The following is a 16,622-nucleotide window of genomic DNA, read 5'->3' as shown; positions in this document are numbered from 1 at the left end:
TGGGCTGCACACTAGTTCCCTAATGCAGCCAATTCACCTCATTCTTGAGCAGTCACTGCATTGGAAACAAACCACAATGCAGACTAGCTCTGAGGGCAGGTACATGCCAGGGGGAAAGAATCATAGAATCATTTTGGCTGCAAGAGACCTTCAAGGTCAAATCCAATTGCAGTACTGCCAGGTCACCACTAGACTAAGTCCATCAGCACCACATCTATTCTTTCTTTAGATACCTCCAGGGGTGGTGACTCCACAGCCTCCCTGGGCAGCTTGTTCCAGGGATTGACAACCCCTTTGGGGAAAAAAATTTCCTTACATCCAACCTAAACCTCTCCTGGCACAACTTGAGGCCATTTCCCCTCATCCTATCACTCGTTACTTGGGCACTTTCCAAAGGAGGCAGGTTTTGAGTATACCCTGCTGAAGAGGGCAGCTGAATCATAGAGTCATTAAGGTTGGAAAAGACTTCTAAGATCAAGTCCAACTGTCAATCCAACTCCACCATGGCCACTAAACCATGTCCCAAATGCCATGTCCACACATTTCTTGAACACCTCCAAGGATGATGATTCCACCACCTCCCTGGACAGCCTCTTCCAATGCTTGACCACTCTTTCAGGAAAGACATTTTTCCTAATATTCAACCTAAACCTCCCCTGGTGCAGCTTGAGGCCATTTCCTCTCATCCTATGACTTGTTACTAGGGAGAAGAAACCAACACCCACCTCACTGCAACCTCATTTCAGGGAGCTGTAGAAAAGCAGAAGGTCTCCCCTCAGCCTCCTCACCTCCAGATTAAACTACTCCAGTTCCTTCAGCCACCACTCACCAGACCTGTTCTCAAAACCCTTCACCATCTTTGTTGCCCTTCTCTGGATATGTTCCAGCACTTCAATGTCTTTTTTGTTGGGAGTGAGATGGTCAAAATTGGACCCAATATTCGAGGTGTGGCCTCATCAGTGCTGAGCAGAGTGCAACAATCCCTTTGCTGTTACTGCTGGCCACAAGGCAAGGAAAAAGCTAGATCTCAACAGATTACCAAACTGGATCTGCAAGACATTCTCCATCTGCCAACAGCTGTAATTGGTTCTGGCCAGGACATATTTTCTACATATGCAGGACACTCAGAATTGTCTAAGTCCATATTATTGCTGCACAGTCCAAAGCTAAATAAAACACAGCATAAGGAACAAATCACAAGAACTCACCACAGCCTCCAAAAGGCAAAGCAACTGTGATTTAATGCTGCAGTTTAGTTCAAGATGCATGGGAATGGGACACCTGGTGCTTTAGCCCTAATATCCTTTTCTATGCAAGTGTGGGAAAGCACGTAGCTGAGCCTCCATTTATCCTCCTGGAAGCCAGATGCCTTATTTGCCAGTGAGGTAATTGCTGTGGACTTAATGGGCTCTTTATCAGGCACAGTGTTTTGGAAGTGTTTCAGGCTAGAAGATGCTATCAGGTGCAAGGCACAGGCAGTAGCATGGGGTGAGAAGCAGGGACAGCACGTTAGCAGTGTGTTTTTCCAACCATTTACTAAAGGAACCTATAACCCTGAGCAAGGCAATCTGCAGGAAACAGTTCTGCACAGACACAAGCATGACTGAAGTGTTAAGAGTTGCAATAAAGCTGAAAGCAAGCGATTGTGACATCAATCACAACATTCCCTCTCCCTATTACATGGCATTGTCAATGCTAATTTCATTTCTCAGGGGAAATGGTGCAACTATCTGCTACAGTTATCTACAATTCAAGTACATTTCTATTTTTCCCTATATTCTTGCTTCAGGAATTTGACAGGGTTTTGTGAGGCTTTTGCTCCTGATGAATCCTCATGTTGCCATCTGTCTGGTCCTGACAAATCCCATTCAGGAACACATCCCTGTAAGGCCTTGGGAACCCTCGGGGTGTGTAGATGGGTGTCATTTCCTTGGGTTGATCTGTTTCCTGAACTCCCTGTTGGCATTCCTTGAACAGGTGAGTGTTCAGCTGGAATAAATCAGTTGAGCTCTCTTGGGACTCATTTACATCAACGAAGAATCCAGCCCAAAATATAGAGCTAATTTCCCATGCATCAGATTGTCAGACTGTGATCTGTCTGATCCCTTGCTGACAGGACCATTATCAGCAGAAGAAGTGCTAGAAACAGGCTAAAAATGGTGCTGGTACTGCAGTTCTGGCAACCCTTTTGTATAGCAGGTCAAGTAGGGGTGGATGCTTCTTACCCAGACCTTCTCTATTCCATGGGTGCAGTAACAGAGACATGAACTACATTTTGCCTATCAAGACAGTTTCTTGCAATTGTTGTAAACTACAAAACAACCAAACCAGAAGAGATCAGGTGATAAACCCAAGATTATTGAGAAGGTGGAGGGAAACTTTCTTTGGAAAAGTAGACCAACATTAAATGGATGCTTGTATTTGTGAAGAGATTTTAAAAATAGGAATTTGGGACATGACAACATGACAAAAGTCCATTTGATGCCTTGCCAAGTCCATCAGGTTCAAGAGCAATAAAAGAATAAACATAAGAAAATACAGCTGCTTACTAAAGAAACAAAAATGACCATTGTTACTAAGGGCAAGATAGAGGGATGTCACAAATTAATTTTACAGTGGCATAAAGCATGAAATTCTCAGATTCTACGAAGGCACTTTCCTTGTTAACATGTAAGACCACATGAAGGACAAACCCTGATGGATGCAAATACCAAAAATTATAATTGAAGTGAATAGTAGAAGAAACTTCTTCACTGCAAGGGTTCTCAAAGACTAGAACAGGCTGCCCAGGGAGGTGGTTGAATCCCCATCCCTGGAGGTGTTTCAGAGAGGCAGAGCTGTGGTGCTGAGGGACATAGTTTAGCACCAGCCTTGGCAGAGTTAGAGAACAGTTGGTCTTGATGACCTTACAGCTCTTTTCCAAACAAAATGATTCTATGATTCTATCTCTGAGCTCTGCCTAAGATGCAGAAACACCAATGAGACTAAAAGCTGGACTTACTCTGAATAAGTGTTGTACTCTGCTGCTCCTCCTCACCTACTTGCAATGGCTCCTCATCCTCTCAGTGGTCCCTTTGATTTCAGGGCTCTATGTCACCATGAGAAGCTACTGCAGATCAGCAGTGGTAGAACCTGTCCCCACTCCATTTCCTGCACCTTTGCAAAATTAGGCTCGATTCTCCCAAAACAAATGTTATAAAAGAAGTGACCTAGCCAAACCAAGCACGTTCTCTGTGCAAGCTGATGGGCTTTTCTCTTTATGTATCAACCTCTCTATCCCACCAAGCTTGCTGAGGTAGAACCCAGCCCACTGAAACTGGCACCGTGCAGTGCTCCGGGCAAGCAGGCAGCCAGAAAGGAGAGCAGCTGAGGATGCTAATGGAAATGGAAACACACCCTGCAGTCAAAGGTAGGTTTGCAGAGCAAATGTAAATGACACCAGGCTGTCAGAGGAGCATGACTACACAGGATTAAGGAGACTTTGCACAAGATGGCTGGGTGGCTACAGCCCTGCAAACACAGCGGTGGATTAACCGCGCTGAGCAAATAGCCAGAGCAAAAAAAGAAAAGCAGAGTTCCATGCTCTTCAGTGAGATTTCACCTTGTCCCACAGCATAACCACTTCTCATTTGCTTTTGCTCTGGCAGATAGAAAAGGAAAAAAAATATACAAAGCTGCCCCTTGTCCCAGCTATCAGGAATGTAAACCAAATGAGAGATCTGAGTAAGTTTACTTAATTGTTATCAGTGTTAAAGGCACCTTATGGGAATCATTTACAGAAGAGAATAATTTGTAGTAGATAGTAAATTGCATTTTCCTCTGTTTTCTTCCTTGGGAAAAATCTATTAAGACTTTATAATTAAAACTCCTGAACAAAGTTTGACTAAATGTTAGTCTATTTAAAACAAACAAACAAACAAACAAACAAAAAAAACCAAACCTTTTTCCCCCTTCTTTCATAAAAACACTGTTTGCTCTCTTGAGAAATCCCACTGCAAATTAACTGAGATTCTTCATCAAAACTGCTAATAAAACATGTCTTTACTCACTCAGCAACCTGAAGCCGTAAGATTTTGGCTCTTTTCTATTTCTACTTGAAAATCCTGGCTAAACAAAGCAAAAAATTACTCTCTCTAATCCCTTTGAACAACAGAGATTATATGGGAAGATATAAAATGTGTTCAGGCACGCCTGTGAGTCACAAAGTTATCCCTCTGCACCTCGCACCGATTAGCCCCATCAGTTCACAGTGACCAAGAGAGAGCATCCTTCCTGATTGGGGTTTTGGCTGTAGGTTTTTTTGTTTGTTTTCCACTTCAGGATCATTAGTTTGCATCAAAGACACCACAGTTTGGTTCTGTAACACATCCATAAGCATTCATAATGGAAAAAGAGTAATAAGCTTAAAAGAGGCTGTCATCACTATACGGAATTTGCTGTCAAATCTCATGTCTACAAGTTATAAGCAGATTCCTTAGAACAGTAAATATTCATTTACTAACTTCTTACTGTAATTCCAATGAGAATAAAACAGAAAACTTTTACTTACTGATGTATATAGGTATCCTTCACTGTTCATTGCCAGATACAATTTTGTTTGAACCCCCTGAATCGCCACCACTCGTAAACCCACAGGTATGAGGTTGAACAAAGCTAGGAGAGAAAGGAGATGGAGTGCAAAAATTAATCCTTCAGAGTGTGCAGATTAGATAGAGAATTAAACCATAATTATCAGAACAAATTCAAAATGCCCATTCATGCATAGATGAATTTCTGTGGGTGCTACAGAGCGATACTGCTACTATCATGTTCTTCCGCAGCAATTTCCACCAACAGCTCAGAAATTATCTACAGAGGTTATCAACCTATCTCTCCCATTCTGGAGATGGAGAATTGGAGGCACTGAGAGCTAAAAGGACTTACAGGTTTCACAAGCAGAATCCAGGGTTTACTGAGTAGTGCTGAACATACCAAATGTGGTTTGGTTTGGTTTGGTTTAGTTTTTTTTGGTTTATTGTGGGGGGTTTTTTGTTCTGTTTTTGGTTTTTGTTTTTTTTTTTTTTCTGACAGTAAATGCACAAAAATTATAAAAAAAAAAGAAAAAAGGTAATTAAAAAACCAAACAAAAACTTTTTCAAGATGATAAAAACTTTTTTTAAATTATTTTTTTCAAGTTCAGGTTAAATTCAGTAAATATTTTTTGACAAAAAAGGAAGGAGCAAGATGAAATTCAGGCAAGTTAAAACCTTTCATTAACATCTCAAAATGTTTCCACTCAAAACTCGCTGGGGTATTTTTATTTTCTTTTCACTTTTTGACAGGAGAATGGGTTTGGAAAAAAAAAAAAACAGAGTTAGACAACTTCAAAATGAGATGAAATGACAGCATATTCTTTGGATCAAGCCTTGAATCTGTACTTTCAAAACTGAGCTGCTTCCAATGTTCTGCTTGCGTTTCTGCTTGTATACGTGTTAAAAGTGGCAGGTTTTATGAGAACAGAAACATCTCTTCAGAAAAAAAAAAAAAGAGAAGATTCTGGTTTGTAAAGTAGCAAATAATTAAAATAAAAAATAATTGCAACAAGGGGCAAGGGGTGGGGGGAAGCAGCAAAGCCCTGGCATAGCTTAGATTCATGGTTAAATTTAAACTGAACACAAGTAACAACGAGCTCAATACTATACTCTGTGCTCAATATATAAGATAATAAAAAAAGGGTTAAAAATGTTCAAAACCTGTTATTATAACCCAAAGCATCCCCCTGCAGGCTGTTGTATAAATGTAAGGCTAAGGTAAAGCAATGCCAAACTGGCTCTTATTCCCAGTGGTTTGTTACTTGGCTGGAAAACTCTGGTCTGCTTCAGCCTGAAGTTTTGTATTTATGGTCACTGGCTGAAGCCAATTTAAAACTGAACTACAGATTTGAAGTATTTTTATTATTTTCAATAGCATAAGCTAAGATTTATGTCCCACAATAAATTCATTTTTCAGCCTGACAATCCCCAAATGATCACAGTTGATTAAAAGAAAATTTGCAGTGTGCCAACGTCTAATACAGATCCTAAATTCTGGGTGTAGGGTTGTCAAGAGTGTGGGAAGAGCAAACCTATGCAAGGCCTGCTTCAGGCCAGGAGGCAACCCTGTGGACTGGGGGTGAAGGACTACGTGTTGGTGAAAACAGATTCTCTTCCAGCAGGAAGCTGGGCCTTCAGCTCTGTGTGCTGCTCTGGGTTAACCTGAGCAACTCAGGAGGGTTACAATAGGCTTGCAGGGGGCCAGCAGCTGAGGACCATGCTCAGGGCTTGGCACACCACCGTTAGCTGCTCTGCTGTGATGCTGGAGCACCTTTGAGCACTGAAGTTCCTACAGTGGTTGACTATAGCAGCGCAGGGGGAAATATCCAGAACTAATAAATAAATAGGGGAGGTCATAAAATCATGCCTATATGTTTTTCTTTCCCTCTCACATACATGAGTGTACATGCAGACACAAACACATACAGGCACACACGTACAGCTCCTCCCCACACTTGCCTCCAGCACAAAAATCAACAGAAATGGCTTTTTCTTCACTAAACCAAAATCCTCTCGTTCTGGACAGATTTTGGCAAACAAAACCTAGATTTTCAGCAAGAGAAATGCTAAGGGAAATGGATTTCTCATTTTTTCTATCAAATGCTTGAATTTATTTGGGGGAGAAATACTCCCTATCTGACTCAGGAAATCTCCACTTGGGGAACACTTTTTTTGCAGTTCAACCCCTTCAAGCAGCATTTGATCTTCGTGTAGGCAAGAGAGCATAATTTAAAGCTCAGCATCCAGGCAGAACCTGGAGGCCTCTTTCAAAAGGTGCCTTCTTTATGGCACATTTATGAGTAGGGCAAGCTTAGGGTATTTTCAGCACAAGGGTATGAGTAGGGGCTCCACTGTAAATAGTGCTATGAACCTGGCAGCGGATCAGCTGAGGACAGGGCAAAGCATGGGACAGTTGAGAAGATACAGCTCACTGACACAAGCCACAGAGATAGGTTCTACTAGTGAGCAATTTCTGGCTGTGCTGTGCTTGGCAAAGCAAGCAGAGATAGGAGGCCGAGCACCTGCTGCCAGGGAAGGGCTGGGGCACCCAATGCAATGGGTGCTCAGCTGCTTTCCTCAGCAGTTGAGCATCTTTTCCTGTCATAAATGTACATGCTCTATTTTGAGGCACGAGGAGGGCTGAGCACACTCAGAAGCTGGTTGAGACATCAGTGGGATTAGCAGCTGCTGTGGCACAGACGATCGGAAGCTACAAAAAGGCTGTGGGGGAGTAACTCTGCCTCTGCTGCTGCTGCCTCTGCAGAATGTGGAGGGGTGCACAGTCAATCTGTCCTCTGCCAGCATAGCCAGACACACAGCCAGGCTGCCCCAGCTGCCACCTCCAGAGTGTGGGGAGGTTGTCATTGCAGCAAAAAAGGTGACTCTCCTGTGTAGCGGCAGCTGCTGCACAGCAGTGTCCAACCATCCCTACACAGCAGTGTCCTACCATCATCCCTGCACAGCAGTGTCCCACCATGCCTGAACAGCAGCAATTTCAAGCCTGGCTTCTGCAACAGTGAGTGGCCTGTCCGTGACCAGCAAATGCTGATGGGGCCAACAGCAGAGCCATGCAGCCCCCTTCTCTGCGAGGCCCCAATGCCATGGCCAATAGATTTGAATGCTGCTGTGTTTCTAGGAGTTGGCCCTCATGTGGGCAGACATGACAGACAGGGTGGCAAAAGAGCCATAGGAAAATAATTTCTTTCTCCTATGGTCAGTTTATATTAGCATAAAATAACGCAAAGTTATTTTCATCCTATCCTTTCCCTGTTCCATTTGTGCTGTTTAAAGGAAGAATACAAAGGCAACTGCAGTGAACGAATTGGCAATGTCTTTGAGAAAGATGATCTTTTCTATGGCCCTCGTGCAGTGCAAGATGACAGAGAATTAGAGCTGCAGAATAAGAGGCAGCATGCCACAGCTGGATTTATGAACCTAGACATTCCTGTGAGGTCTGTACCATCCTTGCCTTGGCCACTTGCACCTTCGTACCTTTGCTGCAGGATATTGCTTCCTATACTTCCTTATTTTATCAGTCTTGAAATCTCTTGTCTTGCCAAAACTGGGGAATAAATTCTGCCCTGATTTAAAACCTTGTCCTATTTAAAGCATTTAACAAGGCAAAATCTGTTTCTCAGCCAGGAAATCCTCTCCATGAGGCACTTCCTCAAATCACATGGATTCTTGGCTAAAACCAAGGTCTGTCGAGTGCTATGGCTCCTCAAATCCATGTCACTTCCTGGCTAAATTCTGCTCCAAAACCTCAACATTCTTTTAAACTCCTTGCAATTAAGGATGCATCCTTGTTTTTGGAACCCTGGGTGCAGCAGCAGATCTGCAGAGCTTGAAATAATTGCTCCCAAGTCAGGAGCTGGAAGGGATCTTCAGGCAAAATTCCTATTCAGCTCTAGGTAGCAAATGATGGGGAAGGTGGAACTCCTTCATCCAGGCTGCTGTTAGGAGCACAAATCAGGAGATTTGTTTTTCAGGGACTGCAAGCTCTCTCCATCCCTACCAAAGAAAAAAAGGGCAGAACAATTCTGAGATTCTAACAAGGCTGACTGATGGTCTGTCTGCAGACCAGCTGGACTTACAGCTACGGTTTGCTCTACAAGATGCAGTTGCAGAGTCCTAGTGCTGTGCAGCCACAGCTGCATTTGGGGGTGGGATAGCCTCTTATTATTAAAGGGGAGTTTAAATTATTTCATTGCACTGCAAATGGCCTTAGAGCAAATGTGCTGTGAAGGTGACAAAAAGGAACAGCAATGGTATCCCTCAAGGGGTGCAGAGGAGGAAGAAAGGGACTGGAGATGGAGTCCTCTGGCATTTGGAGGGGGCTACAAGTCCTGTGGCTTGCCTAGAGTGCACAAATACCAACTAAATAAGAGGTGTCTTTGCAGATATAGGCAGAAAGGGTTTTAGAGAGCCTGACTCACCTAATATTGATGTGAGCAGGGCTTTGGGGGAAGCCCCTTATGCAGACTTTGATTCACAGCAGCAATCAATCTGTCTCACTAGCACCATTAAAAATATTGCAATTAATTAAATTCAGGACTGCAGGACATCCAGAACCATACACTTGGCTTACATAAAAGATGAATATATAAACCCCCCTGATTTTTTAGGATAAAACTCTCCTCTGTCCTGCAGCTCAGCTGTAACAATTTCCTTTACTTTTAAGTATTCAGCATTTTGGAAGGCTGGTATCCCACCGTAAGGATTTTTTTATGATGTCCCTTGTAATCCATCAAGTTATGGTAAATTTAAGGACATGATGAAAGCAAGGATACCTCAGAAACAAACACATTTGGATTTCCATAAATTTCATCGTGTTTCAAATCTCAGCATCCCTATTAGAGGGATTCCAAGCAAAGTAAGTGCATCAAACAATCAAAAATGTGGGGGAAAAAAAGATAGTATTTCAGATGCTTGCTCTAGTACATTAAAAGTTGATAACAATGTCATCCTTTGATGTAAAACATAAGGTTTGGTTAACTCTTCTTCAAGGTAATTAACAGAATTACCCTGAAATCCTGAGTGATCTGCACCGACCCTCAAAATCATAAATATTAGATCATTCACCTGAAAGAAAAGCAACATCTAAGGTCCAAAAGGATCATTCTTAGAAGAGAACTCTGTAAAATGGCAGCAGCTGCTCATCATTGCACTGATCTGGTCTTTGTGCCACCTTCATGCGGGTGAGGAAAGGACCTGGTGTCCCTCCAGACTAAAGGAGACCTCCTCCAGCAGCATAACCTCTTCTCTCCTGTCACTCAGAAGTTAACACACGAAAGTATGGCTGGAAGAGCACAGGGTGGTGTATCCCTGATAAAGCAAAATGGATTAAAGAAGGTGTGGGAAAAGGGTAGGAGCAAGGGATTGAAGAAAACAAGATACTGCCTATTGCACCTAGGGCTTACTCTGCAAAATGAAACCATGTTTCACCTGGAAATGCTTTCATATGGAAAGGATAGCACTTAAATCAGTGGTTTTTAATAATTAAGAAGGAAGCCCTGCCTGTTGATTTTCCAGTTTGTTGTCTAAATGGCCTGAAATACCTTCTCAAACTCCCAGCACTTCCTAACTCTCTATTCAGAGCAGAAATGCAGTTTAAGCTAAACAGTGTAACTATGTGAAATGCCTAAATATTTTATTTACACACATCAGATCTAGCCATCTTTTCCTGTTTGCTATTAATTCTTAAAGTTGTAAAAAACAAACAAAAAAAAAAAAAAACAAACCCAAAAACTGAACTCAACCCCAAAGCTTTTTTTTTTCCACAGAAAAGCTGAGGGAAATCTGTTTGAAAGCTGAAGGTATAATTGGGTTTAGAAGGGGTAAAAGAGAAACAAAACAATAATAACAGGGAAATGTGAACTTTAAAATGCTGGGGAACTCTAACTGTGTGAAAGAATATAGCTCTGTTTGAAGGAGCCCCTGTTTCAGAGTGGAGATAGCGTTATTCTATTTCAGGCACTCTGAGTAGGCGAGCAAATTTTCCCTGCTTGGAAAAAAAAAATTAAAAGAAAAAAAAAACCCTAATAAAATCCAAAGGACAGCAATGAACTCCTCTAGATTACCATGGAGATAACATTTGCTTTGTTTGTCATATGTGTCATCATTACCTCCTCTGGTTCATTATTTCTATAAGTGATTTTTATTTGCATCTCTCTCAGACCCCAGGAAGCCCGCAAGACTTCTGCGCTGTGAGCACAGTGTTAACGCCACTTCCACTCACTCAGACATCCCAGGACAACAATTTTGAATGGACCTAGAGTGGGAAGAACGAGACACCACAATTCACAAACACACCATTTAGTCCCGTGTCACTTACTATAACTACTGTCCTCCTCTTTTGTTCCATCAATTGTTCCATCTGCTTGCAACTGCAAGTGGTATCCTTGCCTGCTGTATAGCTTTGTTACTATACCTTTAAGCTGAGGCTCTGTAAAAAAACAATAGTGAGATTAATGTGGGAAATCCTGATGTGCCATTCCAAGCGAGCAGGATGCTAGAAACACAGCTCTGGGTTTCTTCTCCAAGGCTGAGATACGGAAAAAGACTCAAAACAAAAGCAGGACAACCAGCTTTACAACACTTTTCATTTAGGCTGAGATCAGATTTATGTCTATGAAATCAATTGCCACAATGATTAAATGCCACTTCCGATCGCATGTAGGTAGCACAGTGAAATCTACTCCCAGTGAATACAAATTCCGACAGCGTGCTGCTTGGCCTCAGGAGCTCAGCCCTATCTCATTTAAGATTAGAAATGAGCTGGCAAAGAGCATATTCTGCCTTTTAAAAAGGTGTGAGTTCTTAAATGGAGAGGAAAAAGAGGACTACTATGATAGCGCTAATAAGAGCCATAGTGACAGTTGAAAGCCTAAAAATATAGCAGCAAACGTTTAGCACAGGAATTGCTGCAGCTCTAATAAACAAACCCCCGTTCCTCACTGCTTTGGAGAGTACAGAGCATCCCAAGTGATAAACTACTCAATGAACATATGGAAAATGGAGAGGGGAACCTTGAAATCCAGCAATGTGTGGAACTGCAAAATAAATATTACCATAAGGGTTGAGGTAATTACCTCATCAGCTACAAGAAGAAAGATCAAAACAACGTAGAGTTAGGATAGATTTTTTTTTCATAACCATCCTCAGATTCACAGTTAGGAAGTGAGATATCTCACAGGGTTTCAAATCATTCTAAACCAAAAAGTATACAGCAACAGGATCTGCAGTCAAGCCTCTTGGTTCAGATATCTAATAGATAATGCACCAGGAGTAATTGTGGGAAAAAAAGGACTACTTCCACTGAATCCCAATGACATCTGCATTGTAGTCACTTCACACAATTATGCTTGTCAGGAGGTGATGCATCTCTGCAGCTCGCTCCACAACAACTTACTTAATTCAGAGATAAACATACTGTGAAGATATGATGTGTCATTTCCAACAGCCAGGGTCTGGATAAGACTCCTTCTGTTTGTAAAGATGTTAAGGAGCTCTGCTGCTGTACTTCATTTCAGTGGAAGCTGAAGGGAAAAGCTCACAGTAGTTTGCGTAAGTGTATTAGGTCCTATGCCCAATACTTGTCTACCAACTTTTCTGACAAGAAATTAATACAAGCCTCACTTTAGCTTTTTAGCTATAACACATCCCGAAACCATTTGCAAGCTGCAAGTGAGGCACCTCTTCGGTGGCTGCTGAGAAAGGCAGAGAGGTTAAGTGGCTAACAGGATCAATGTTTCAGCACAGCAAAGCAGTAGCAACATTACCGGCGGTTTTGCTCCTCCCATGTACTAAAAACCCACTGAGACCAGGGACTCAGTCTCCATGCCTGATCTTTTGCACCTCTGACAGAGAGCGTTGTGTTTGCAGGGCAGCTGCATGGATGGGATTCCTAGAAAGGAACAGGGCACCCAAGCAAAACTCTGGAAGATGCCAGCTAAAGCAAAAAGTCTCATCTGCAATCAGCAAATAAAGCATGGCACAGGCACTCTGTGAAGCAGGAAGACAAAAAGGCATCTCTCCACCACTAAGTCATTTAACACACAACCGAAGGAGGGGTATGTGTGAGAACTTCCCCTGCTAAGATCTCCCTCACAAATAAAACACGTGTGTTTGTGTATGTGTAGGTGTAACAGAGAGACAGATTATGTGGGTGCACATGGGTGTGCAAGTAAGGCAACCAGTTTTGGTGTGTCTTATCCAAAGAAACCAGATGAACACGAAAGGGAAACCACCATGGGGTACCCATGGCTATACAATCCAGGAGTGACAATACAAGCACACTTGTTTTACCAGCCCTGAGACACCAGTCCCCCTTGCCCCGTGGCCTAAAACACACCTCAGCTTTTATGAAAATTAAACAAACCAACCCCCCAAAGACAGAAGCCTTGCCAACCTGGTCGCCGCCTTCGCCTTTTCTTGGAGCCAAAGAGTTTGACCCTGGAAAACACATTCAACTTGTTCTTGTCGCAGCTTCCCTTGCTCTTGCTGGGGCTGTTGACACACTTACAGGCATTGGACTTCTCCCGCTCCCTGGCTTGTCTCTTCTGGCGGATCAGGGAGCTGGCGATGGCTGCAGCCATGGCCGCCACCGCCCCGGCACCACGGGAGGGTCAGGCACGCGGGGCTTGGTTGCTGGCCGCGGGCACCGCAGCCAGCATGCTGCTCGGCCCGTCCCCAATGCTGGGGACACCGCCGGGCACCGTGGCCAATGCCGCCCACCGCCAACTGGCTTGGGAGCCCAGGAGACAACTGGTGGGATGCTCGCACCAGAGCCCTGGGTCAGGATGCAAGAGTTTAGCTCAAGTGTTTGTTTGGGGTTTTTTTTTTTTTTTCTGTTGGCTGAGGTCTTCCCCTTTGACTTTTCTGATGCTTTTTTATTTCTCCCAACTTCTGTCAGGGCAAAGTTTGCAGGCAGAGGTGAGCGTTTCTACGGAGATCAAGCTGATCACTTGCCAGACATCCCTCTGAGCTTCTCCAGACGCACTATTCACATGCAGACATGGCACATCCACTTGGTGCAAGATCATTGCATTTCTCCTAGCCCCAATTTCTCCAGTTAACTTTTCTCCCCACCCGTCCCCTCCCCATTCAAATCCCAGCAAACACCTGTTAGACTCCAGCAGGGACTGCCCAGTTGCAGGGGTTTTCTGTATCCCTTTTCCTCTTCTTCCTTAAGAAGAGATCCGAAGCAAGAGGTGGTGGAGACACTTGCGCAGAGGTGCTGATGCCTGGAGCCTGGGCTGCCTGCTGCTGCTGAATGCCTCGGGCAGCCGCTTCCCTTCTGTTCCTCACAGGTGCCGCTGTCAGCGCAGCCTCCTCTCCAGGGACTCGTTTGGCTCTTGCAGCGTTGCCCTTGTCACCAGGCAGGAAACAGCCGGGGCTCCCCTGGCACCCGCCCGCCGGCAGCTCAGCGCCGGGACTGCAGCAGTAGAAGCAGCAGCAGCGGCAGCAGGATCAGCAGAAGCAGGATAAGGAGCAGGATAAGGAGCAGCAGCAGGAGCAGCGGCAGCCGCGGTCCTTAGGCAGCGACGCGCGCACCCGCGCACACCCCACCAGCTCTGCGCTGGGCACAGAAATGAGGCAACGCAGCAAGCCCCATATCACCACCCTCCTCCTCCTCTTTCTCCTCCTCCTCTTCCTCTCCCAGACAAGACAGCGAGCGAGAGACCTGACTGGTGGCTCTTCGCGTGGCCACTTGCAGAAGGGTCCCCGGGGTGCAGGCAGCGAGGAGGCAGGAGGAGCTGGAAGTGCAGACAAGGGAGCAGGCAGGGGCTCAGGGTGGGCAGCCCACCCTTGGCGGCCCCCCCGGGCTGTGGGTACCTGCTTCTGCCAGAGCCGCCTCCTGGGGAGCCGCAGACACCCAAACAAACGTGACTGCGATGAGCAAATAGCTGGCACCAGGTTCTCGGCAGCGGGTGAGGACACCTGGCCAGCAACGGGGAGTTGAGTTGGGGAGGGGGCCAGGCAGGGGAGCTCCAGCCATAGCTCTCCCCTGCCTTCCCCTCACCCACGCAGGATGGCCCCCTCCCTGCTACACTGACTGACTGGAGGCTTTTTGACTCTCTTGCCTTTCATTCCCTCCTCCACATGCTATCAGCTCCAGTTTTCCAGCAGAGACAAGAAAATCCTCAGAGAGCACAATTTCCTTGTCATTTCCACGTTCTCCCTCTTTCCTTTGTTTCCCTAGCAGAGCCCCTGTATCCCCGGAGGCCAAACTCTGATGCCAGCTGTGTTTATTCACCCCTGGCTATGTGGTGGTACCAGAGCAGGGAGATGCTGGGAACAGAGTCAGTTGTCAGAGCACTGTAGTCACAGTGTAGTAGTGGACGTGGAACTCTGTACACAAGCATGGCCCAGGACATAGGAAGTAGGAGGTCCTGGGGGTCCCTTTGCAAGCATCCCCCCATCTATTGCTCTTCAGCACACTTTTAGCAGCTGGAGCCTGACATAAAGCCAATTCAGGCTAGGGACAAAACAGAGGTTTGCAGCCCTGAAGACAAACAGCTATTGAAATAATTTATCCCCGAGGCAGAGGGGACTGGCAGTCACCTGGAAGGCACTGAGGTAGGGAGGGATGTCCTGTGAGCAGGAGAGGGGAAGCACAGGGCTGACTCCTTGCAGGAGCTGAGCTCAGTGGGGACCATGACGGCAACAGGTTTCAATCATCCAAGCCTGGGAGCAGCACCCTGCATGTCATGGGCCAGTCCCAGGGCTCCCCTGGGGCTAGTGAGGCAGACTGATGTAGGTGGGTTGGTGTGACAGATTCCTGATGTGCTTTCAGACTCAGTCAGACTTCTCAGGATACCTGCCCCTTCTTCCTCTCCTGCACATGCCCTCAGCAAAGCCATGAGGTCCTTTTCTCCTTCCATTGGGTTGCACACTGTGGTCCCAGGCAAGTGCAAGCAAGAACCATGCCACCCACTATCTTCCCTTCAAACAACTTAATCTAAAAGCAGTTCACTTTATCTCTGCAAACACTGCACTCCTTCTCTGAACAAGAAACAGCTCACAATGAGTCCAAATCTGTCTCCCTTGATCAGGAATTCCTGTCTCAATAAAACACATTGTTTGGCCAGGTCTTAATATCATAAATGTCCATAATGCACAAGTTTTAAGGCGATGTCTGAGTGCAAGTGCAGTGTGTGCCATCACAGCCTGGCACCTCAACAGCTGACATGGCACACTGAGCTTGGCAGCCCATCCCCAATGCCTCTTTTCTGCAAGAAGTAGAAGTACACCTATACATACACCTATACATTCAGCTTTGTTTATGGTATCCACATGTACATATTAAATAAATACTTTTTTTTTTTAATTATTTGGATTAAACAGTCAGGTAAAAATAACAGCAATTCACAAGTTCCACCACTAGTCTCATCTGCCAGTCCACATAAGACATGTGAAAACCAACCCAAGAGACAGCCAGTTGGATATTAGTAGTAATAACTCATCCTACTCATCTCACCAGTAATGTACTATGAATTTTGCCATCTTTCCACTTCCAGTACAGTTATGAGTGGAACTTGTTTTTCCTGAGACTCACCCATTACTTTATGAACATTCCCAGTTTGGAAAGCAGCGTTTGATCTTTGGATCAAAGTGAAGCTGCCTCATTGTTATCTGTCCTGTAGGTCAGATGACATTTCATTTCCACAATGGCTGCCTAGAACTCAGAAATCACCCAACCTTGAAAATCCTGGGGGAAAGCAGTATATAAAAGCAGTATTTAGGATATCTTTCTGCCAGCATCCCAGCCTGCATGCTTAAAATCCATAATGAAAATTCATTTGCACAAATGTTCCTTGACAGATAACTAAAGAGAGGAATAAAAATAGCATATATGCATAATCAGATTTAAGTTTCAAAAAAACAGTCCTCCTTTTTTTTTTTTTTTTTTTTTGTGCATGATCAGCCTCCTCATCTTTCAGTACTCCTACAAACATGTCTTCATTTACTATAAATGGCACACAAAAATGAAGATCTTGTTGGGTAAACGTGTTCGGTACAGGGCCAGTCTTTGGACTGCTTCAGAAC

At 44.6% G+C, this 16,622-nt stretch overlaps 1 protein-coding gene across 3 annotated transcripts in view; it reads right to left on the bottom strand.

The window, feature by feature from the left end:
- FGF13 (fibroblast growth factor 13) overlaps positions 1–16,622 on the bottom strand; it is a 139,796-nt gene that overhangs the window by 59,023 nt on the left and 64,151 nt on the right. The window contains exons 1-3 of one of the 3 annotated variants that reach the window (XM_054388440.1): positions 14,649–14,663; positions 10,906–11,014; positions 4,550–4,653 (exon numbers count right to left, since the gene is read on the bottom strand). In XM_054388440.1, coding sequence (XP_054244415.1) covers positions 4,550–4,653; positions 10,906–11,014; positions 14,649–14,663 — 228 coding nt within the window. Of the gene's footprint in view, positions 1–4,549; positions 4,654–10,905; positions 11,017–12,981; positions 13,169–14,648; positions 14,664–16,622 lie in introns of those variants that run through there. The other 2 variants (XM_054388438.1, XM_054388439.1) reach the window with 2 other exon arrangements.

The sequence above is a fragment of the Indicator indicator genome, chromosome 17 (assembly GCF_027791375.1).
Source record: "Indicator indicator isolate 239-I01 chromosome 17, UM_Iind_1.1, whole genome shotgun sequence".
NCBI classification, from domain to species: Eukaryota; Metazoa; Chordata; class Aves; order Piciformes; family Indicatoridae; genus Indicator; species Indicator indicator.
Note: the sequence above shows the minus strand (reverse complement) of the source record. Positions and strands in the feature narration are given on the sequence as shown.